The sequence below is a fragment of the Astyanax mexicanus genome, chromosome 7, assembly GCF_023375975.1.
Source record: "Astyanax mexicanus isolate ESR-SI-001 chromosome 7, AstMex3_surface, whole genome shotgun sequence".
Taxonomy (NCBI): domain Eukaryota; kingdom Metazoa; phylum Chordata; class Actinopteri; order Characiformes; family Acestrorhamphidae; genus Astyanax; species Astyanax mexicanus.
The window spans coordinates 41,949,408-41,973,831 of NC_064414.1; the positions used below are offsets into that span (position 1 = coordinate 41,949,408).

Sequence of the window (24,424 nt, forward strand, 5' to 3'; positions counted from 1 at the left end):
AGATGGAACTCAGTCATCTTCATGTGAGCAACAAAATGAAGTGGCTCCCTTTAAGCCTGAGGGTACAGTTCCTAGCCGCCTGGCACTCGGGGGGCGTGGAGCCTATGGGACACGCTGCTGGGGCTCACCTGTGCGACAGAAGAAGAAGCACACAGGTGAGAGATTCAAATGGTGCAGTGTCTGTGCACTTAACCTGTATATAATGCTATTTTAACCCCTAGGATAGACCCATGAAATTTTAAATAAATTGACCACCAGGGTTGACATGCAGGCAAAGTCGATAATGTTATATTTACTAAGGTTCTTAATTATGGAGGAAAACAGGAGGAAAATATGCTTAGCATATAATTTTATAATGTCATTTATTTTTGTGTTGGGGTGCTGAAAATTCCTATTTATAGATATATGTGCAAAATATATGCTAAAACATTTTACATTTTTAGGCATGGCAAGCATTGACAGCAGTGCTCCTGAGACCACTTCTGACAGTTCCCCAACGCTAAGCCGACGCCCATTGCGAGGTGGCTGGACGGCTGCATCCTGGGGAAGAGGTCAAGACAGTGACAGTATCAGCAGCTCATCTTCTGACTCCTTGGGTTCATCATCATCCAGTGGCTCACGTAGAGCTGGTGGAGGAGCCAGAGCTAAGAGCACTGACACCAGCAGGTGAGCTGGGAAAATAAATAACTAAATAAATAAATGGATTAAATGGTAACAGAAATATTTATAAACAATTTGCCATTGTTGCCCATGGAGACCTTAAGGTGTTATTTATTATAATATTTAACAGTGTACTTAGAGACGTTTCTTAACGAGTAGTGTAATATTACCAGAAGAATATTTAATGTCTATCCATAGTGAATTTAAGATAGTGAGGTTTTAATGGTGACATCCTCTGCAGCTCTTAAAGATCTCAATTAATCATATAATCTTTTACCTCTGTCATTGCTACATTATTTCACAGGTATAAAGGGCGTCGCCCGGAGTGCCACGCTCCTCATGTGCCCAATCAGCCGTCAGAAGCAGCCGCTCACTTTTACTTTGAACTGGCAAAGACGGTGCTGGTGAAAGCTGGAGGAAACAGCTCCACATCCATCTTTACTCAGCCCTCAGCCAGCGGGGGCCACCAGGGACCCCACCGCAATCTGCACCTCTGTGCCTTCGAGATCGGCCTGTATGCCTTGGGTCTGCACAACTTTGTGTCTCCCAACTGGCTTTCCAGGACGTACTCTTCCCATGTGTCCTGGATCACAGGTGGGATGAAGAGCATTGTTTAAAAAAAACAGATTTAAAACATTTGTTGATCTTTCATGTTTATTTTTAAGCTATTTGCCAATATTTTCTGTTTTATTTAATCATTTTATGTTTCCTCTTTCTCGTCCTCTTTGTCTCTTTTTGACTTGCTTGTTTTCTCTTGGTATTTAGGCCAGGCTATGGAAATTGGTAGTGCTGCCCTCAACATCCTTGTTGAGTGCTGGGATGGTCACCTTACCCCACCAGAGGTGGCATCACTGGCAGATCGGGCGTCACGGGCACGGGACCCCAACATGGTGCGGGCAGCAGCGGAGCTTGCCCTGAGCTGCCTACCTCATGCTCACGCCCTCAACCCTAACGAGATCCAGAGGGCGCTTGTGCAATGCAAAGAGCAGGTAAATTAAACTGTTATCTGTATGCTGCTGTGGACTACCTGACATTATTGTGAAACACTATGGAGGAATTTGGGCTTGAAGTTACTGACCAACGATACATATTGCATACCGATGTCATGAGATTTACCATTAAATAGCCCTTTCTCTCTCTCTCCCCCTCTCTTTCTCTTCATTAAGGATAATGTGATGCTGGAGAAGGCCTGTATGGCAGTAGAAGAAGCAGCAAAAGGGGGAGGAGTTTACCCTGAAGTGCTGTTTGAGGTGGCTCACCAGTGGTACTGGCTCTATGAGCAGACTGTGGGCGGAGGTTCCTCTGCACAGAGGGAAGGCCCGAGCCGATGCGGGGCGAACGGTGGGGCGGGTCGGAGACCTGTAGAGGGAAGCTGTGGTGTGCTGGACAGTTCAGGGGTCATGGATTCATCAGGTGTAGCAACAGTGACTGCGTCTGTGACTGCAGCTGCTGTGGTGCCAGTCATCTCTGTAGGCTCTACCATTTACCAGTCTCACACGATACCTGGCTCAGCCATGGCTCACGCACAGGGTCTGCATCCCTACACAACCATTCAGGCCCATTTACCCACTGTCTGCACCCCGCAGTACCTGGGACATCAGATTCCGCATGTGCCCCGCCCCGCCGTCTTCCCAGTGTCTAGTTCTGCTTATCCACAAGTAAGTGTGCTCTGTATTACTATTCCAGCTAGCCTAATTGAATGTTTAACCTGTTTCATTGGTATTGTACACCTGAACACAAGTGCAAAACATAAAAAAAAAAATATATTGTTTATTGTCATTAGAAATGTTCCAAATACTTGCAGTTCTTAATTAATCTTGTAATTTCAACTTTGTCTCTGTGCTCTTTCAGGGAATGCACCCTGCCTTTATTGGTGCCCAGTATCCATTCTCTGTGGCATCTGGCCCTCATCCCCCCATGGCAGCGACTGCAGTCACCTTCCCAGGAGTTCCTGTACCGTCCATGACTCAAATTGCCGTCCACCCGTATCATACCGCAGAAGCAGCCTTGCCCCTCAGCACTACTGTGGCAGGTAAGGAAAGAGAGAGGGAAGCAGATGAAAGTATTTGTTTGGCAGTCCCGAGGTCTTCCGGTCCAATATGAACAGTTGCTTAGGTAAACAGATAACTACCGGTACTAAACATGGGATTTATTTGGTATGAGAAAAAAATAATGATACTTCTGAAAAGCATTAGAGGGTTGAGGTCAGCACCGCAGGACAGAGAGGTGTTTGTTCTCTTTTCGAGGGGAAACTAATAGTACCTAGCCAGCCTATTTATATTCACATCCAGCATTAGCAGGTGGGGACAGAAGTACTTCAGTCTGAAGCAAATTGAAAAAATGTCCCCCGTAAAACTCATTAGTGCGCTTTATAGCCTGCTTTCTGCAGAGATTTAGAGCCTAGCCGTGTCTCAAAACTGGGCCATTAGAGCAGCAAATGAGGCACGATGGGTAGGAGATGCATTTTCTGCTACTTAGTTAATTTAGCCTGTAAGAATCAGCAGTGAAATTGTAGTTAACATGTATTGTATTCTTTTTCTGAGATGCCAGCTTAAAAAACGAAAGCTGGGATTCGATAATCAGTTTGGGCAATTAGGGAGATTAATTGCAGTGACTATAATTCCCCAGCACATTTTTGTGCAGGTGTTTTTCATTGATAAATTGAGTCTCCCAAATTGCACTGAAATTAGATTTAACTTTGAATGCTGGTCGTTATGGCAAGGTCATTTTCTTTGTGTATTAATAATTAATGCCCCATTGTACCGTCTAGCGTAGAGTAATTCTCAGAGGCCATCTGTCTGCTTCTCTTCAGTAGGTGGGGTTCACTCAGCCTCCACGATCCAGGCTATTCAGGCAGCTTCTATTCCGGGCCTTTCCACTCAGCCAGCCTCATTGGTCAGCACGCCGTTCCCTTTGGAAGATGAGCAGCATAGTCAGCCAATCAGCCAGCAAGGGCTGCACTACCTTCATTCAGCCTACAGAGTTGGTAAGGAAGTCTGATTGTTAATCACCCCTAGCCCTTAAGGCATAACCCACATGTCGTTATGCTACTCTTTGGCCCCATTAGAGTCAATCTGATGCAGAATTACTTGCTGAATATTAAAAGAGGTGATTTGTGGGTTGACTGAGTCTATGTTGTAGCAGTGACACTGGCATTTAACCTGAGAAATATTACATTTTTGTATGGCATCTGTTTATTATCATCTTGTTTAGCATATTATATAGGGCCGCATTACTCTTATTTATTATATTAGACGTTTATTGGTCTTAAGCACAGGAGTTAATGGCGGTTTCTGGTTTAATGGTTTCTGCTCTAATGCAGGCATGCTGGCTCTGGAGATGCTGGGCAGGAGGGCTCACAACGATCATCCCAATAACTTCTCCCGTAGCCCACCATACACAGAGGATGTCAAATGGCTGCTCGGCCTCGCAGCCCGACTTGGTAAATTATTTTCATCTGTGGCGCACAGCTTTCACACCCCTAAAAAACTGCGTAGCTCAAGTGGCTTGCATTTCTCTTTCTCTAGTGAAAGTGGCAGAAGAAGATATAAAATATGTATCAGAATAATGTAGTGCCTGAGGCTTGAGGTGGGGAGGATACAGAATCATGCAGTGGGAGATAGAAACCGCTTCTTACACAGTTATTGATAGCAATGAGGACGAGGATGTGCTACCACTTAACAGAGATAAATAGAGATCCATTATTTTCCTAGTGTACATCAATCAGGTTCGCTGTGAATTCGCAAATAAAAGTGAGTTGATGCAAATATCATCAAAGTGTTCTGTTTCAGTGCATGACTAAACTACCAAAACATCTGTTCCTTCAGGAAAGAAAAGATGTAAGGTTCTCATTTAGGCTTTTAAAATTCCACACAGTGCTGCTGCATAATGTTTCATCACTCACTAAGCCTCATTTTACTTTCTCTGATAGCATTCTTTCTCTTGCTCTCTTCCTGTGTGTCTAGGTGTAAATTACGTGTACCAGTTCTGTGTGGGGGCTGCTAAAGGTGTGCTGAGTCCGTTCGTCCTGCAGGAGATCATTATGGAGGCTCTGCAGAGGCTAAATCCTGCACACATACATGCTCACCTCCGCACTCCCGCTTTCCACCAGCTTGTGCAGCGCTGCCAGCAGGCCTATCTACAGGTATGTGCACTACCCCATGAGCTTTCATTGCTCTTTTAGTATAAATACTGATTTAATGTTTGGCAGACTTCATTGAATTTTTATGTGAAAGAACTGAATTTTTAATCTAATCCCGTACTTTGAATTCCAACTTGCATTTCCATTGCCTTCCAGAGTTCTTGTTTAATTGTTGTCCAAATCCAGTGTGAAGGGGTTTTAGACATGTTGTGTAGCAGTTATGATAAAACATGCTGTTGTCTCAGTGGGCTCCAGGCCTGCCTCTGGAGACCTACCTTCCTACATGTTTAAGCTATGAATTAACTATGGAAATGTTTTGCTACAAGAGCTGGGTTAGAGTGCACTGTGATTAGATGCACATCTTGGATGGATCTTTATGGTAAATAGAAAGGGTTTCTAATGGAAGTGATTTTACTTATTTAAAAAAAACAGGTCTATAAACTCAGAGCTGCTTGTAAACATTTGAGGCATGCTATTGTTAAGGAACAAGCACAGGCTCTTAAACATATCTTAGTTAATTAATGGAATCTAACTTTAATGTCGCCTAGCTATTTTAATAAGTGTTTAATTATGTGTAAAGGAGGTCTGCTGCTTGGGTCCATTATTAATCAGTTTGGGCATGATTGGCATTATGGGAAAAGGTAAACAGGGTGTAACACATGCTTATGTGAATTAACTATAATTTTTAATACCTCAGAGCCTCAACTAAGCAGTGTTATTAACCCTGTTTACACCTGATCACATTATATTTGAATAAGCCACGCTACATAAAAAATGCCAGTGTAAACACACTGAATGCACATTTAAAACAGATACAGATCCAACCACTGAGATCACTTCAGGAGCTGGTGTGAGATGCAGTTGAGCCAAAAGTTCAAGCAGTAGAAACACATTTATCTCTCCAATACTCATTAGACTAAAAAAAACTCCTCCCAGTACAACAGAAATGACAGTAATAATTGCAGCTAAACATGCAAATTTGCATACGTTGTCCCACAAAGCAATCTGATTTATTTAAAAATATATTGCCTGCAATTCATGCAATTATACTTTAATACTTATATACTTTAATTATATCTGTAATGAAATGTACAGTATGTGTGTCCTCACAGTGCCTGAATGGTGACCCCTTACTGACAGATTCCCCAAATTCCATGACTTATGTTTTTAAATAATGAGTCCTTGGTGGAACGTTCCTTTAATCTGCAGTTTAATGCCTTTTCAGTGGTGAAGACCAAAGGTGAGAGCATTCATTTATGAAGGATATCGGCACTTCTAAGTCGTGCTTAGTAAAGATTCAGAAAAGAACTTCTGTGACCGCCGGCATGAATAGTGCATGAAAGCAGAGCTAGAGTGTGCTTCCAGGATGGGCTCTGCTGATGAGAGAGTTTCTAACACACACTGACAGTCCACAGCCTGAAAGCTGCTAGAGAACCAGAGAGAGGAAAAACAGTCTCATGTAACATCTCACGCTCTCTGTCTCTTTCACTCTCACTCCCTCTCACTCTTTCAGCTGCTCTCGAAGGAGTGTTTAGAAAGAATTACAAGTTTCTGCAGCATACTGGCAGATACAAACTGTCATTAAACATCAGAGTTGGACATATTGTCAACTACTGAAGCCTCTGCAGATTTACGTCAAACATCTGTTAAGATATCCCTTCAAAGTCAAACTTGTTACCAGCAATAACATTTTTTTTATTTCTCTCATGGTTCTGAAATATGGATATGGATTCAGATATTTGTCAACACCACATTTTGTGTTTGCATTTTTAGAGTATATAATATTATACACAATAAGTACCAGTGCAGATACATTCTAAACAGATACATGATTTATTTTTTAATGAAGTAAAATCTTGCCAAATGAGCAACTTTAGCAGCTTGTACCAATGTTGGCTTTAAGATTCTCTGTAACCTCTGTAAACGTTCACACATGGGTCCTTTTCTGTTTTTTCTGTCTGCATTCCTGATGCTGTCTGATCTGTACCTGGCTAACCTATGGATCTGCAGTGCTGTCAAATCTAGAAAAAGAAAAGCATATACTTTACCTCCAATAAAGTATTCAGACACAGCTGACCTTAGGATAAGCAAGAACCTTTTGGCATCATGTCTGATGCTGTAGTGCAGTGGAAGTGTGTTCTCTGGAATTATGATGCTCTGTTCAGTACTTTTGGGATGAGTTGTCAAAATGACATATATTGGAATATAGCTCTATTTCCATCAGTATTTAACCTTCTCATTGGAAAATTATGTTGGTATAACAAAATGTCTGGTTCAAATCCAGATACTCATACAGATAAAAGAACTGCGTCTGTTATTGCATTTAAATAGTGTGAGAAAATTAAAGTAGTAATTCACAACTCCCGACACTGGTGTTGACTCACCTCTAACGTACTCAAGCATAAATGTACGACTGACTGTCTGTGACTCATTTAACCCATCGCTGATGGGAAAATTTCTGTTCTGTCCGTCCCTATCAGTATTTCTGCATTTTATGCCCTATTTATTTGTTCACTAAATAACCACAGTGAAGTCATTAAGCAGCATCAGGACTTCTGCTGACAAATATCCCACAATTACGTAAAGTCCCTTTAGTCCGTGTCTTATTAGTTGTGTTCTGCTTCTTCTCACAGTATATCCACCACCGGCTGATCCACCTGACCCCGGCGGACTACGATGACTTTGTGAACATCATCCGGAGTGCCCGCGGGGCGTTTTGCCTGACCCCGGTGGGCATGATGCAGTTCAACGACATCTTGCAGAACTTGAAGAGGGGGAAGCAGACCAAGGAGCTGTGGCAGCGGATCTCTTTGGAGATGGCCACGTTTTCGCCCTGAGCGCTCCACGCGCCAGCTGGGACTCTACTACAGCTCTGAGCTCGAGCCCAGCCCAGTCCCAGAGCCTACCTACTGGGTCACGCCCTGCACAAGCCCATCACTGGCAGCACAATCAGTCCTCCTCTTGGCCCTGTGATACTCCAGGATGGTAACCAATGTGCAATCTCGTGGAGTTGCCAAGGCACAGGAGTAATTCAAGTCTGAGGGGTTCCTTCCCTTATTAAGTTGTCGAGTTCATTGTTGTCTGGTTCTTTTTTCTTTGTTGTTTTTTCTTTGTTTGTTTGTTTTTTGCGTGTATGTGTGTGAGAGACAGCGTAACTTATGACTAGTGTTTATCCTCGGAATCTGTCCATTTTTCCCTTTTCACTGAACTATGTTGATGCTCTGTGCTCTCCTTCTCCTCCTCCCCAGAGTTTGTTTAGGTGGTTGTTGACATACGACATTTTTTTTCTTCTTTTATTTTTTAGTTTGTTCTATTGATGTTCGTTTCTTCGTTCAAATTTGAATGAAACCACTAAATGTCAGACTCTCATACTGCAACATTCCTCTGCCTTGGAGGAGTGAGCCTCCACCGGTCATGAAAGATTTCAACTTTGGATATTCACACCGTGTATAAACGAGGGAGAATAAACAGAAAACGTTTGTTAAAAGAATTAAACAGACATTTAATATGAAACAATAATCTGAGTACGGGTGAGGATTCTTCTATGTTTTGTTTATCTTTGTTTTTTGATATTTTGTATAGTATGGTGTGTCTGCAGAGAGCAGTTTGAGGAGTGAGCGAGTGTTAAGTGACTGCTATGTGAGCTCCTATTTCCAGTTAGCTGTTGGCGGCAGGCAGGGACTTAAGCTTTTGGAACACAGAGGTCTGGCTGGACCAGATTTTCTTTTAACTTAAACGAGTCATGTTTTAAAGTTTCAGAGTTTCTGTTATATGTTCACTGCCAGCTAGGGCATCTGTATGCGTTCCTTTACATTTTACAATATTTAAATCTTATGGATGTTTAGGTTTTGTTTTCTGAATATATGTACTTACTACCAGCAAGTATTTGTGCATAACACAGACAAAAGCAGTATTCTTCTTTCAGGTTCACTAAGTGAATCTCTGTCTCTCATTCTCACCCTTATTGCCAAATCCCTGTGTTCCACTCTTAGGTCCAGTGCTAGCTATGGAGCTCACTAGTAGGGAGTGACTGTGTAGAAAATGTACTGTGATATTTTTGTATTCTTCAAAGTGTAGCTTCATTGGGGGGAAAAAGATCTATATATATATATAAAAATAAATATATATGAATATATAAATTGTGCTGATTGCAAGAGGCTGTAATCTAGACTAAAGGAAAAAAAACTAAAAATGGAACAGACAAAAAGCAATATTGAAAATGTAGAGTTTACTTAATAAAGATGACTCAAAACACTAATTTTGTGTTTCTATTATTTATTTTTTTTAAATGCTGTTGTACATTAAGCATTGATTTTGAGCTAGTCATCTCCAGTCCCGAATCCTACTTATTTCCTGCCATCATTGAAGATGACTCAGTATAACAACCAGAAAACGAGAGAGTAGCCCCGGGGCTGGATTTAGCAGAGAGTAAGGTCGTCGTTATAAAAGCAGACCTGGGTAATGGGACCGTTTAAAAAAGAGGGTGAAATCTAGCTTTTGCTGATAAGCATTTAGTAGCAATGTACAGTGACTTATTTGTCTATACAAGGGACTTTCATGCAGCACTGTACACTCAGAACTGGAAGATATAGTAATGAATCATGCATTTGTATTATTAGCAGTAAATAAATAGGTTATATGTTATTGATTTATTATCATTATTAATGTTACAACTACAAATTTTAACTTTTATTATTAGCAATAGTAAATGTGTGAAAGATAAACAACGACCACACAGCTTTGTATCAAACACCAGGGGGCGCAGTAGGGTGAATTTTGAACAACGTCTTTCACTTAGGTCAGTGTGGAGACCCGATCTATCCATGAATGTTTTAGAATGTGTGCATTACCTTTACATAATCTAATAATAATTATTAATCTAATTTAAAATATAATAATTAAATACATCAAAGACGAGATAGATAGATAGATAGATAGATAGATATTATATATTTTATTTATTAATACATTTTTTGTGTGTAGAAGGTGTAGGAAACAGTACTCACCGCTCACTGGCTTCATCTGTAATTTCTCTGAAGAAAAAAACTAACTTTTTAATAGTTACAGTTTTAACTGTGTCTTTTTCTAGTTAGTATGATGAAAGTGCGAATGTGCTGTGTGTGTGTGTAAATGCTGCAGTGGAGATTGCAGTAACACAATTCTGCACTGTAAATCTGACTTGTAAAATCCATTTCCAAAGCTCAGTTTATTTCCATTGCTACTTACCAGCTGTAAGCTGTTAACCAATTAATTCCATAATATTTCCCTTTCTTTTTTAAACAATATATACATTTATTGAGGTGTTTTATTACAATATCCTTTAACAACAATGACAACGACAATATTGAAATGACGTTTTTCAGTTTTTAGTTCATTTGTTTTACTAAAAGACTGTTTACTGTAATTTTTTGTACACTTGATTTTGTACCATTTTCCAGTTATTGACTAGAACTGAAGAGCTCAAATGGCAAGAGGAAAAAATGAGGATGAGGGTGTTCTAAGACTTTTGACCGGTAGTGTGTGTAGGTGATTAGGCAGCAGTAATTGCAGCATAATCCACAAAATAACATTATTATAATGTTAATATATTAAACTGGAAATCACATCTAAGAAGGTTCCTTGTCTAATAACTTCCCACAACTTTTTTTACAATACTAAAATTATTTTATTTCCAGTTTTAGTTCATTTTTAAAGGCCTTTGTACCATTTTTGGTTATTGACTGGACCTGAATCCCTTAAATAGCACAAATAAAGGGATAGGAGATTAACACACTGATATTTGAGAAGTGAAATGAAGTTTAGAGGATTTACAGGAAGTGTTCAATAATTCTTTAAACAGAATTAGGCAAGTGCATACATTTTGGCACCCCAAGAATTACATCAATATTTAGTAGATCCAATATTTAGATTATAGACTCTATGTTAAACGGATAAATCTAAAATGGAGAAATATATACCACTCTGGAAAGAAAAGAATAGACCACTTAAGTTTATAAATCAGTTTCTCTGATTTTGCATATTTATATGTTTAAGTAAAGTTAGGTTCAGAAACCAATTTTTTGTGGAATAACTAGTTTTTAATTACAGTTGTAATGCATCTTGGCATGTTCTCCTCCACCAGTCTTACACTGGTGGAGGACTACTACTACACTACTTTTGGGTAACTTTATGCCACTCCTGGTGTAAAAAAAAATTGATGGCTTGTGATCATCCATCATCCTCTTGATTATATTCCAGAGGTTTTCAATTAGGTAAAATCAAAGAAACTCATTTTTAGGTGGTCTCATTGCTTTTCAGAGCTGTATATAAATACACAAATATGAGAGTACATCAACATTTGTTCAGGACAGTCCATGTAAAATATAATCACATTCTCATAATGTAAATATATTAATTAATGAAATAAACATAAATATTGTTATAGTTATTGTTCAGTGATAAAACGCATCTAAACCTCTATAGCTTTTCTACGGAGCCCCGGAGGGGCCGTGGATAAAAAAAATAATTAAATCGTGCTCACGATTTGCTATTCGTGCTCACGTTTTCTTTAAATCGTGCTCACGTTTTGCTATTCGTGCTCACGTTTTCTTTAAATCGTGCTCACGATTTGCTATTCGTGCTCACGTTTTCTCTAAATCGTGCTCACGTTTTGCTATTCGTGCTCACGTTTTATTTTAATTCGAGTGAACGATTTCTGTAATTCGTGCTCACGTTTTTATGCGCAATAAGACAAGAAGCTCGGAGGGAAAGGAGCATTTTCTCTCTTGATCTGTTACAGGGGTGCAGTAATGATAATCAGTTATCTACCTTTATAACCTGCTGTTATTAATGCACTAGTGTTACAGTTAGATGTACAGTACAGTGAGCAGATTTTGCCTGGTGGTGGAATCTCTACAGCGCGTGGGGGAGAGCCGTCCGCGGCATCGGTTCCCCCGCCGCCAGACACCTGCCGCGCGCGCAGGTCTTCACGGAGCTTATTTACCAACAATGTAGACAAATACAGTCAATTCCAGTCATGAATAAAGGAAACAAACATTTTACTGATGCAGGACAACTGTGTGTTATTAAAACCAGATCAAAACAAAGTTATAATGCAATGTGCAAATGTGTTTATTAATTTCTAAATAACATTCAGCCAGCCTCCAAGGAAATGCACACCTTCTTAAATCTGGTTACATCATTATTACTTTTATGATAGATTTAATCTATATTTTAATAATTTGTATAATAAATAAACACATAATTCAGAAAATATACATTTAAGAAGTTTATAATTATTATATTTTTTATTTGAAGCTTGTGGCATGTTTCTGGGCAGGACACTGTGATTTGAGAATAAGCAGATATTCAGGACATTTCATCAGATATAGAAACTTAATTATTTTAGGAAACATATTGGAATAAATTATCAAATTGATCCAAATTATTATATGAAATGCCTATTTACTAAATATCTTAATACATTGTATTAATAGTATTTTAGACCAGCTATTTTGATTTTATATAGTGTTACATATTTAAAGCAGCTCTTATATGAGCCATTCATAGACAACTGTCACACCTTGCATTAATTTTGTATTATCTTTATTAACTTTTACAGTGTACATTTGGACCTAAGTCTTATAGCTGTATATTTATATAATTATACTTCTTTACGTTATACTATTGTTGAAAATAAGAAATTATAAACAGTTCCACATTGCATTATAACTTTGTTTTGATCTGGTTTTAATAACACACAGTTATCCTGCATTAGTAATGTTTGTTTCCTTTAATCATGACTGGAATTGACTATATTTGTCTATATTGTTGGTAAATAAGCTCCGTGAAGACCTGCGCTCGCGGCCAGGGAACCCGTGCCGCGGACGGCTCTCCCCCACGCGCTGTAGAGATTCCACCACCAGGCAAAATCTGCTCACTGTACTGTACATCTAACTGTAACACTAGTGCATTAATATCAGCAGGTTATAAAGGTAGATAACTGATTATCATCACTGCACCCCTGTAACAGATCAAGAGAGAAAATGCTCCTTTCCCTCCCAGCTTATTGTCTTATTGCATAAAAACGTGAGCAGGAATTACAGAAATCGTTCACTCGAATTACAGAAATCGTGCGCACGAATTACAGAAATCGTGAGCACCAATTAAAGAAATCGTGAGCACGAATTGCAAATCGTTCACTCGAATTAAAGAAAACGTGAGCACGAACTGCTACATCGTTCACTCGATTTAATTGTTTTTTTTATCCACGGCCCCTCCCGGGCTCCGTACTTTTCTGTGTGAGAACTTCCTATAACTTGCCCCCAAACTGAGCCCCTTACCTGCGGCTAAATAGACTAAAAGGAGGCGCTTTCCCCTGGGATCTACCATCCGCGGTTTTCGTGCTTTTGTGAGGGGGGGAGTTCGAAAAGCTTACTTTCCCGCGCAAAGACAAACTCCACATACTGAGGACTTCATAATATATACAAACACGTTTTTAAATTTTTGATTTAGGTCTTTGATTTGAAAGTCTGTAGAAATACTCACTGCCAGCTGCTTTGGTGTCTTAAATCAACCTAAAGAGTCTCCCCGTTTCTGTGCTTCACTTGGTTTCGTCCGGAGTTTCGGCCAGGAGTAGCGACCCAACATCATCAGAGCTCAGTGAAAATGGCGGCTTTGTGGACGATGCTGTCAACTAGACTTTGAATTTTGCGGGTTTTTGACAAGCTTACCAGCCGCGCAGAAGCTCAGTATTGGATAGGTGTATTAAAGAAGGCGTCTGATGGTGAGTTGAGCTTGTTAGCCGCTGTTAGCGCGGCGTATGTCTCAGTTTTTCAGTGCAGTCTCAGTGCTGAGCTGTGTGCAGGAGCTCTGGCTCCTGTAGCCGGCTCGGCTCGGCTAGCTCACTTGTTGTTCTCGGACCCGCAGCCGTCGGCAAGCTTCTGTTTTAGCCCCTTAATAAAGTTTATAATAAACCCCGGCGCTGCTGGAGAGATGAGAAAGAGTGCGGCGCGGTTTGTGGAGGGAAATCTCGGCTCAGTGCTCGGTTTAGCCTCGGATGCTCAGGCTGAGATTGAGAGTGAACGCTGCTGCACTGGGGACTAAAGTTTGTGAGTTGGGAATCAAACAGTTACCTCAGGTTTAAACACATTCATTTAATCTGTTTGTGTTTATAGAACACGCCAAAATGTTTTAAAATCGCTTGAAATCAGTTTAATGTGTTTTAAACACTTTTTAAAACAGTTAAATACGCGTATGGTGTAGTTTAAATCGTACGTAAACTAGTTTAGTTAGCTTAACTAACTAGCTAGCTGGCTAGCTATATCTGGTATGTACAGAGTTTAAATACAGGCGGTTTAAATGCACGAAGAATTAACGGCCGTTAGTCAGTAGTGCCCTCTAAGTTACTATAGTAGAGGTGGGCGATATAATTAATATTTTGCAGTATCGTAATTTTTAAATGTATTTTTTTTACCTGTTATTTGCTTTAGAAAAGTTTTGGGGAACTTCTAAATTAGATGTGGTGCTTGCATTTAATAGTTTACCTGAAACTGTGTGTTTTTAACCAATACGTTTGGTGACATACTGAGCTGTTAACCCAATAAATTTGATTAATTAAATTACTGTTCGTTTAAACGGGGATAATGGAGACCGTACATATTTACATATAACTTATCTAGAATCTGCCAGAAAGAATCTCAGAAAATAGACACGTGCTTCTATCAGAAACCTGTAAAACTATTTTATGTTCTGGTGATTTTAGCTTAATTAATCTAACCTAGCTGGGGTCAGCTAGCTGGCTATAGCTGGTATGTATTAAGTTGTGCAGGTGGTTTAAATGCAAATATATAGCCCAATAAAGTGTATAGCAATACTCTGATTTATCAGAGAATCACAGCCTTTGCCCAAACAATACTTTATTTTTCTGCCAAATTGTTATTTCTGGATTTTTTTTTATAGAATACATTTTGTACATACAAGCTTCTTTTCCACCATTTTTGCTAAATCATTATATAGCAACGAATCACAGTTTCACTGCTATACATTTGCCTTTGTTTTAGATATAATTAATGCCATAAAAAACATAATTCTTGCAAAATGTGTATTTATTAAACTTGCTTGTATCAAGTAAATATGTTCATTTAATTAAAACTCTAATAAATAGTCCTTATTAAAGGACTATTTTATGTGGTAGTGATTTTCATATTTTACATTTCTTTTACAGTAATACAGGGAGGTTATGTTTGCTCCGTACTTATTATAAAACTGCATGTACTGTCGAAGGGGGCTGCTTATTATTTTATAAAAATAAAACACAAGCTGTCTGTTTACAAAAAAAGTAGTTTTGTAAGTTATCTAAGAACTAACATCTTCATAAGTTACTTATCGTAATTGAAAATTCCTCATATCAATATGTATATCAATATTGCAATTTGAGGTGCAATAGGTTATACACTTCATAAAATTTGCAAGCCAAGGCTGGACTATTAATCAATTAAATTATTTGTAACCAAGCCAGAACCTCTAACTGAATTAATTTTGATCATATGGATTTTATATTTTTCTCCCACTGCTGTGTTCATGAATTCTTTAAAGAAAACTGTCATATTGTTGCTTTTCAATGAACAACATGTATCTCCAAAACAGCAACTTTACAGTAAAAAAAAAAAGATCAAGCATTCTTAACCCTCAATGAAAAGCAATGTAAAAAGAGTATTGCAGGTAATTTTGGAGAATTTGTATCGGTGCATTCATCAAGCAGTTTTGACACCGTGTAAGGGACAGTTTGTGTGTTCAAATTATGTAGTAAACCAAATATCGAGTTACAAATGTAGAAGCTTAGTTGCTTGGACAGCAACGATACTCAACGATACGTAAAATGTGACCTGTCTGGTATGTTAGGGTAAACCTTAAACAATAATGCAAGATTTTATTCCGTCATAAATTTTTAAGTTATAGATAATGTATTTTTTAAGCATATTGAGGATATAATCAGTTCTTAAATTTGCAAAATAACTGTACTCAGCATGGAAAAGTTTTTAAATTTAGTAGTATTTTCATCTGGCGCTATGGAGGCATTTTGACTGATCATGTATATTAAGGTAGATGTTGTGTATTGTGAAAAATAACTTTGAATATTGTGATGTAATGTTTTTTTGTCACCCAGGCTTTAAAAAAACTCTATACAGTATAGTGTGAATGTTCTATTCTAATAAATCTTAGTTTTCCTAAACCTGTAAGTTCCAAACAGTAACATTTGAGGAAAGTTTGTTTTTTTAAAGTACTAGATTAGGTCTTATGGGGATAAATTGACTTTTGTTGAAATTGGCTAAGAGAGCCTGTGCTTTTCATCCCAATGTATATTGTAGAACAATAAGAGGTAATTTACAGAATTTTGTGAAACAAGTTTCAGCTAACGATAAAATGCTGTATTTCTGTTCATTTAATTAAAACTCTGATAAATAGTCCTCATTAAGTGCAGTTGCCTTTTGCTTATAGGAATTTATGGAGCTGCATCTGTGTAAAAATGTGCTGGAAGCAGAATGTCTCTAGTTCCTCCTTCTCTGAAGCTCCAAACAAGCTCCGGACTTCATAGGTAGACACTTCAGGATGTTCCTGCACATCACAGGCGGCTTGGCTTGAGCCGGATGAACCTGGCAGTTGCTAGAAGCTGAGAAGCCACAGACTTGCCACAGCGTCTGGCACTGGAGCTCAGTGCCTGAAGGGCGGTATCAGTGAGGTTCCTGGCAGCCAGTTCCACATTAGCAGATTGGAGCAATGCGCCTAGCACTTCAGTCCAACTAGAAAATGACAAAGGGAGTTAGCTTTGTGCCCAGTTATGCTGCAGTGCCATAGGCCTTAACATGGGCACCATTAATGCATTTGCCTATTAATATCAAACAGCATTTGAGTAGGGGTAAGGAAAAAAAAAACTAGAGATGCTAACCAGGCAGCCATTTAGAAGATGCCTTTTAGCATGAATTTTAAAGACTGGCTTAAGCCGTGATTGTGCATACTATTGGAACTGTGCTACTTTTTACAAAATGTATGCAAAACAGTGTACTGAGTCAGTAATGAGAAGTCTATGTCTATATTTTTTAAATGTTACTTAGTTACATAGATATTTATAATTACATGCTGCTACTTTAACATTATAATTTGTTCAGGTTTACATTATATTAGGGGCATTAGAAAATATCAATACATCAAAGTATTGGAATATTATGGTTTGCGCTACTCTTATCGATTCTCAAAAACACATTTTCATTTAATAGATTATATGTAACCATCCCACATTTCTGATTGCATAAAAACTAAACTTTTACAATTTTGATACAGGAAACAATTTTGAATATAACAAAAAGTAGCAGAGACACTGAAGCACATGTTGGTGGTATATTGTGTTGCTTACATTGCAGTATATTGCAATTGAATAAATTGTAACACCTTGATTCTTGCCAATACTCAGCCCTACACCATATTGTGTTATATATTGCCATTTCTCTCAAGCATATAGCATAGAAACTGCTCTACTGAACATAGCAAAGAACACATCAGAGGTTTAGTACTTATAGAGTCATGCTGTGAAGGGTGAGACAAGGCAAGTAACCTTAAGAGTGTCTGAAATGTCCTTTATTGGTACAGACAAGGCATTGGTGTCATGCATGGATAGTTAATTCATGCTGAAGTAGCTACTTAAAGAACCCTTCAGAAGGAATTGAAACCAGGCTGTGATGCCTTCAGTCTGGCCTATGTGGTTCACCCTAAGACCATTTCCAGATTCATTTGCTTTTTAAATATTCCAGTAGCATTGATATAAAGTTAATTGAACAATTGAGTTTTCTGTCTTCCTTTTTATGTCTGAATTAGCAAGACCGTGCAAGAAAATATTATATAAAATATATGTATCACAGTATTGTGATGTTTTTTGTGTTGTGTTTAAACCTCGATCAGTAGATAGTAGGGGTGGGAGTCACAGGGCATCCCACGATACAATATCATAAGTTGTTGCCCATGATAAGATTATCACAATACTGTGATTTTGTGACACTCAATATATCGCAAGAGCGTTCTCCTCAATTCTTGACAGCATTTGTATTACTTAAGATAATAAAATACTCCAAAATACGCAAATATCAGAAATTATGTATTTATTGTTTATACAGTTTCACTGAATTTGGTGACCAGTATTCTTCACTGCCGGTTTTTCTTATTCATTTGGTTAGCAGCACCACATGAAGTAATAAAGCTTTAACATTAATAATTCAAATGGAGCAGAGTCTAAGAACAAGAAGTGTCTATATATCAATAAAAATCTCTGTACTATTATATTGTCCCACACCTATTAGGTAGAAATGTTATAATCTGCCATTTTATGATTGCATAATAAAGTAAACTTTACTCAGATTTTGTAAAGGAGTGCTTTTAAAACTATGACAGCTTTTCAAAAATATTTAAAAGTCACAATTTATGCATCATGCTTTTAGTATCACAATATATTGCAATACATTAAACTGCAACCCCTGTATTGTGATGTATGTTGTATTGGTTCATGCCGATATACAATCTTGTAATTAGATGGAAAAATGGTTTAGAAGAAAAGAAAGAACTGCATGAACTGAACTGTTTATTGAATTAGTGATGATGTAGTCGGTCATGTAGTCATGTGTTGGTCAAGTCTAAAACAGGTTACATTTCTCATACTATATGTAGTGCAAACGTGCTATATCATCTTGGCTGGTATTATTTCACAACCCTTAGATCAGTGAAGCCTAGTCCACACTTTATGATAAGTCATTCAGCTGATGTGCCAGAGCAGTGTGTGAGGATTTTTTAAACAGAGGTCCTTATTTGGCATGATGTGCTTTTCAATTCAATGCTTTTCAGAAAGGTTTGCGCCTGAGCTTGTCTCTAGACTTCATCTTGCTCCCACAGCTGAGACAGTGATATCAGACTCCATGTAGTGGTCACAAAGACCCTGCTTCAGATGCTCTACACTGAAACAAAACCACAGAGCCTTTGGCTGTTACAGAGCTGTACTGCGGAGCACAGCCTGTACCGAATTGAAGCTTTGCAAGGTGCAACCAGCTGGTGAAGGTGCCAGTAGCCCCAGGAATAGTGGTCTGTGTTCAGGTTAGGGGATGGGAGTAAGTGGACAGAGGCATTGGGATTTAAACTCTTGATATAAGCTCTTGTTACTCCTTTATACTGACCGTCTTTTTGTGAATAACTGTATGCCCAAAAACTAATAAGAAAATCCTGAAAATGAAGTCTGGTTTTGTGCTTCAAAAATTGCAAGTATTTAGAAGTTGGAGTATTAAATGAATGACCTATAAAGTCTGATAGAAAATACATCTCAGCAAATAAATAAATCAAAAAGACGCTATGCTATTAAGTCTGACTGCTGTAGTAAAGAATCTAACAGCCTCACAGAGTTTAAACTTTTTCATAGTGGTAATGTTTAATGCTGGTACTGAAACTCTAACCAACATTTAATAATCTTTCTTACAAACGAATAGGAATATAAAATTGACTTTTCTTTTTTGAGCTGATTTTAACTAGAGTTTCTAATGTTAAATACACAGCACAATATATGGTTTTACCATTGTCATCGCAGTGTGAGCATGAGCAGTTCCAGAAACTGCATTGACACAGTGTAAATTGAGCCAAACATTATGCTTAGGTACTGTTGGATAGAGAAGGACATTCCCCACTGTTCACTTATTTTCATAAGTGTCAGATTATAGATTACAGGTTACAGAGTCAGATTAAATTGGACCAATTTAATTTACATTACTCCAATCTTGGATACATAGAGTGCATTAATGTCATTTGATAAAATCTGGTAAAAACAAAAACAGGAGAGAAAAACAGAGCTTGTAAAACCGTGGACAAAACCTTGCACATACATCACCCACACCTTTTAACAGCAAGAAAATGTGAATGTACACATGTCCTTGCTGACTGGCAAAAACTTGTATTTCTTGTATTATATTAAATCCAGTTTTTACATTTTTTAATTTGTGGCCAAATAACCATATTCAGTATGTAAGTTTAATGTCTTTGCTAATGGATTGATACAGTTGCGCAACTCTTGCTGCAGTGCAATGCTTGAAGGAATTGTCCCTGTCTCTGATCAGAAAGACGTGAGCCCAGGTCTGCTCTGTTTAAGCTCAGAACATTAAGGCTGCATAATCTTCAGGGTGCTGAGTGAGAGCCTGTGCAGCACTGGGAAATCACTTACCTGATTTCAGTGATTGATCACAGTAACGCTAGGAAGGAAATACAAATGGCCTGTGTGATAAGCTGAAGGGCTCTCCTCTCAGCTCAGACTCGATGGAACAATCACTGCACTCGTTGTTATGGTTTAGACAGATTTCTGTTGTGTGATTTCAGCTGGTTGTGTTTGGCTGCACAGACAAGGCAGGGTGAACTGCACTTCCTGTTTTATAAATAGAAAACAAGTCAAAACTAAAGTGCCTCTTGCCAGGTTTAAATGAGTTTTCACAGATTAGTTTGTTGGATTGAGACCAGGTCTCTCCACATCACTGTCCAGTTGAAGTGGTATGGGCTTGCTTTAGTATTCAGTGCTGACACAGCCGCTGTTCACTTCTGTTTTTCTGAAGAAACTGAAAATGTTCTTTTTATAATCATGGAAAAGCATTGCTTTGATGCTTCAAGCTGTGCAGTATTTCTCTCTAAATACTACTAGCCATTTCTGATGTTTTCCTCCCGTTTTCTCCAGAATGAAATAAATCTAAAGATTTTCAGTCATTTATTTAACATTTTAGAAAAGCAGGTGCTGTAAAGCCAGTGTAGCCACTTTTATTTCTCAAAAGCAGCTAATTCGAACATGAAACTGTGATTTCTTGCTGGTTACTGATGCAGGGAAAACACTGTTCAATTAATTATAATTGTCATGTGTTCCTGTCACGATTTGGTAAGCAGGGTCTCTGACCTGTTACAGTTCCTGTGGAGAGATGCCTTCAGCAGGGGACTGTTTAATGTTACTTATGGAAGACGTGCTGCTTGCTTAGGTTTTTGAAATGAAGTGTGATATTTGTTTCTGACAGTCCAGCCCAGCCCTTCTACTAAAGGATCCTAACCTGCGGTGGTGGTCGTTGGTGATGTTGTGTTTTATGTGGCATAGGCTGGTGGTGGTGAGTAGAAACAGGGTCTGGAGATGCTTACAGGTTGCTATTGTAGTTGTTATTGCAGTGGTGGAAGTGGCATAGGTTGTTGTTAATAGTTGTGGTTAAAGATGAACCAATCAGTGTTTTTCGGACTGTTTTCAATCGGTTGTTGTTTAAGATGCCTGTACTGATTTCTGCCCCCCAAAATTTTAATAGATTCCAATAGTCCTAAATAGTCTCACCTGGTGGCCATGTCACTAAATCACATAGTTATAAACACTCTGATGGTAAGAGTCCACTAGTACTTTTCTTCAACATGTTTAAATTGGCTGGATGCAGCACGGCTATTGGATTAGTATAAACAAAGTTGAGCTCTGCTAAAGTTTTCACCAGATCGCAAGGCTGCATTTAATGCAATGCAAACCTCCTAGCCCAGCAGCATATGGGGGCTCTCTTTCTTTCCCAAACAGATTACTGTAATGGTCATATCGAGTTTAGAGCATTTATAAATGTTCCATATGGATTTATTTTTATTTGAAACTCATATTTTAATATATAACTTTCTTAAAATTAATGAATAATTAATTGTGCCATGCTAATTGCTCTGTACATGTAATGTCTTAATTACAAAGCTAGCAAGACACACACTGCTGCATTGGTTAACAGAATTAATTAGCCTGTAGCAGATCCTGTTGGTCACATGTGTTTAAGATTTATGTAAGAACATGTAAGAAATGCATATCACAAGCTTTACGTGTCCTTTCCCATATTTCTCCGTCTCATCCAGCATGCTAATGACGATGTGATGTAGATGAGTGTACCCGCTTTGAAGGAGTGGGATGATTTGTCTGAATTCTTTTGCCCCTAGGTGGAAGAACTGGAAGATTGGTTCAATTAGCTATAAATGAGAGATCAAAGCGAGTGAAAAAACAATATTTTTGAAATAGCAGTGCCAGATTAGTTGCTCTAATCTCTTATGGGTTTTTCTGTCTTGCATCAAGAGCTCTTATACGCGGAGGCTGCACGCAAAGTGCACTGCTCTTGCTCCTGCCATATGTGGAGCCTGTTTGCTTTCTCGAGTCGTGTCTATGAAGGTATTCTGTAGCTTGTTGATGCTGTTTAAAAATGTCTGTCTTTTAGTCACAGCTGGAGAGCTGGACAGAACCCCACAGAGCTTGTAGGCAGAAGCTGTTGTACTTCAGATGTGGACTTATTAAATGTTAATTTGGGCAGTGGGTGGTTGCAGAGATGCTCTTTCCACTTTTTTCCCCCCACAGAGATCCCAATTTGAATCCTGCTTGTTTCTCTCATTGCCTTTAGCATTAAAGATACTACAGTAAGTCTGTTACAAAATAAACAAAATATTAAAATTCTATTGGGTGGAAAGTATTTGTAACAATTAGCTTATTTGGTATTGATTGTATCTTTATTTGTACTGATGGGCACATTACATATGTCACAATTTAGGACATGTGATTATTTTCAGAACACATATACTAAAGTAAACTCTCCATGCAGATATTTCAATCACAGTTTTACTTTTGCACTTTTGCTTTTACAGTTTTCAGAACGGCAAACTCAGTGTTCATGTGCTCATTCATGCATCATGAAAAAATCACCAGATTATCCACTCTGATAAGAAAAATGTATAGACTATCACTTTATAAACTATACTTTATATGGTAGGTTCTGGGATGGAAATCGTTTGCAATATTTTATAAAGGTAAACAAAACCTGTTTTCAATTTTTTAGAGAATAAACATTTTTGTTGTTACCAGGGATGTTGCAAAACATCTATAATGGAGACACTAAAGTTTTCTTTTTCTTTTTTTTTCTGTGATGACAGATTTTTCCATGTATGCCTCTGTATCTTTCTGAGTTGACCTCGGAGCTTGTAAATTGTAACAACTCTATTTTGCAATGCAAACATGTAGCAGCAATATTAGCTACATTCTTTCACTGACACCAGCATTTGAATATCACACAGTCAGCCCATACACCATTAACTATTCTATGTTATTATAATGTTATAAATATTTTTGATATTTACCAACCCATTTCTGATGCCTCTCTTAATGCGTATATTTTTGACAAGATTTGCGTATGTATTAAAAAGGTAATTAGACCTCTGAACTCAAAACTTAAACCTCCGTTTCTCTCTGAAAGCCACATTCAATTATCCCACACATACATGACTGACATTTAAAACCCATCTGTGCTTCATCTGTGGTTGCTAAGCCAACATACATTAGTTAACAACACAGCATAGCCTGTATAGGAGACTGTATGGGCTGTGCTCTATACAAACCTAATTTACAAATTTAGATTTAGTTGCACGGGGATAATTATTTTATATGCATGTCTGCATGCAAATGTGCTTTGCTCTGAACAAAATGGTAAAACGTAAACTCAAAACAGGGCCTTAGGTAGCAGTCCAGTGGCTTGCACATGTAGTTAATGTGAAATGAGTTCTCATTATTTCACTGTTTTAAAGTAGAAACTGCTACTGACTTATAGATGTAGGGTTATTGAACTTGCTTATTTATGTTTGTGTGCTGTTTTCAGATTACATGCATAAGTGAAACAACAGTGCTGAAGAGTTTAGAGTGAACTTCCGTACTTTAAATCTGTAAATATGTGCTCTTAAACTCCTACATTTCTCAGTGTTCCTTTATCTGTATGTTATTAAAGAAGGTTGTACTTTAAAATGAGACAGGCTTAAAAGGCAGAAATGGATACATGTAGCTCAGAACTGACCCTGGCCATGCAGACATATTTAGTCAAAATTGGATTTTTTTTTTTTTTTTTTTTTTTTTTTTTTTTTTTATACATAAATCTGGTTTGTGCCTGAAAGTCATTGAACCTTGTGGAGTAAGTGGAGGTGGATTACCTCCTTAACAAGACCTGGAGTCTGCAGTCATATATTGCATTGTAGGGAATGCATCATTAGAGTATAGCACTTTCAAATCTTTTCATTTTTGCTGTCAAATAGTTTCATAGTTCTTACACAAACACACACACACGTACGAAGAAGTTGTCGAAGAGGACAAAGTTAGTTCCTCTGAAACTCTTTGCGGGTGCCAGTGTTACTCCAGTATTTGATACCATGGGTGGACTGGATCTCAAGTAAGCCTCATGCTTACTTTATTAAGTTAAGTTTATTATAAATATAATAATGACTGATTTCTCCCAATTAACAAAAAATAATTTAATTCTTTAAAATTATTCATGGTCTGATGAGCTTAATATTAACAGGCAAACCTGTTAATACATCATCATGCAGGATTCATTTTTGCATTTTTCTCTTCTTTTTTGGAATCAAAAGCATTTAAACACTGTTGATGTCCAAGCACAAGCTGTGTGCTCTCAAGAGGGATGTCTGGTTAGTGGCATTAAGAGTATATACCCCAACAAGGCATGTTCATATTTCACAGTCTGTGAGTTTGAGTCACCATTGGGAGAAAATGTATCTGCAAGTGAGGTCCCTATGGCCATCTAGCAGTCGAATGAG

General features: G+C 38.1%; 2 protein-coding genes across 9 annotated transcripts in view; both read left to right on the forward strand.

Annotated features, from left to right (window-relative positions):
* Nucleotides 1–9,059, forward strand: part of zswim8 (zinc finger, SWIM-type containing 8) — a 37,576-nt gene extending 28,517 nt beyond the window's left edge. For 2 of the 3 annotated variants that reach the window (XM_007258717.4, XM_007258716.4), the window contains 10 exons: nt 3–155; nt 444–666; nt 965–1,254; nt 1,426–1,649; nt 1,827–2,318; nt 2,512–2,692; nt 3,473–3,646; nt 3,983–4,102; nt 4,626–4,804; nt 7,435–9,059. In XM_007258717.4, the coding sequence (XP_007258779.3) occupies nt 3–155; nt 444–666; nt 965–1,254; nt 1,426–1,649; nt 1,827–2,318; nt 2,512–2,692; nt 3,473–3,646; nt 3,983–4,102; nt 4,626–4,804; nt 7,435–7,638 (2,240 nt within the window). In that variant the 3' untranslated portion in view covers nt 7,639–9,059. The remainder of the gene's footprint in view (nt 1–2; nt 156–443; nt 667–964; nt 1,255–1,425; nt 1,650–1,826; nt 2,319–2,511; nt 2,693–3,472; nt 3,647–3,982; nt 4,103–4,625; nt 4,805–7,434) is intronic. The other variant, XM_022684605.2, reaches the window with a different exon arrangement.
* Nucleotides 9,060–13,328: 4,269 nt separating this feature from the next.
* ndst2a (N-deacetylase/N-sulfotransferase (heparan glucosaminyl) 2a) overlaps nt 13,329–24,424 on the forward strand; it is a 156,623-nt gene continuing 145,527 nt past the window's right edge. For all 6 annotated transcript variants that reach the window (XR_002651899.2, XM_049481106.1, XM_007258718.4 and 3 more), the window contains exon 1: nt 13,329–13,565. The gene's annotated coding sequence lies outside the window, so the exon portion shown is untranslated. The remainder of the gene's footprint in view (nt 13,566–24,424) is intronic.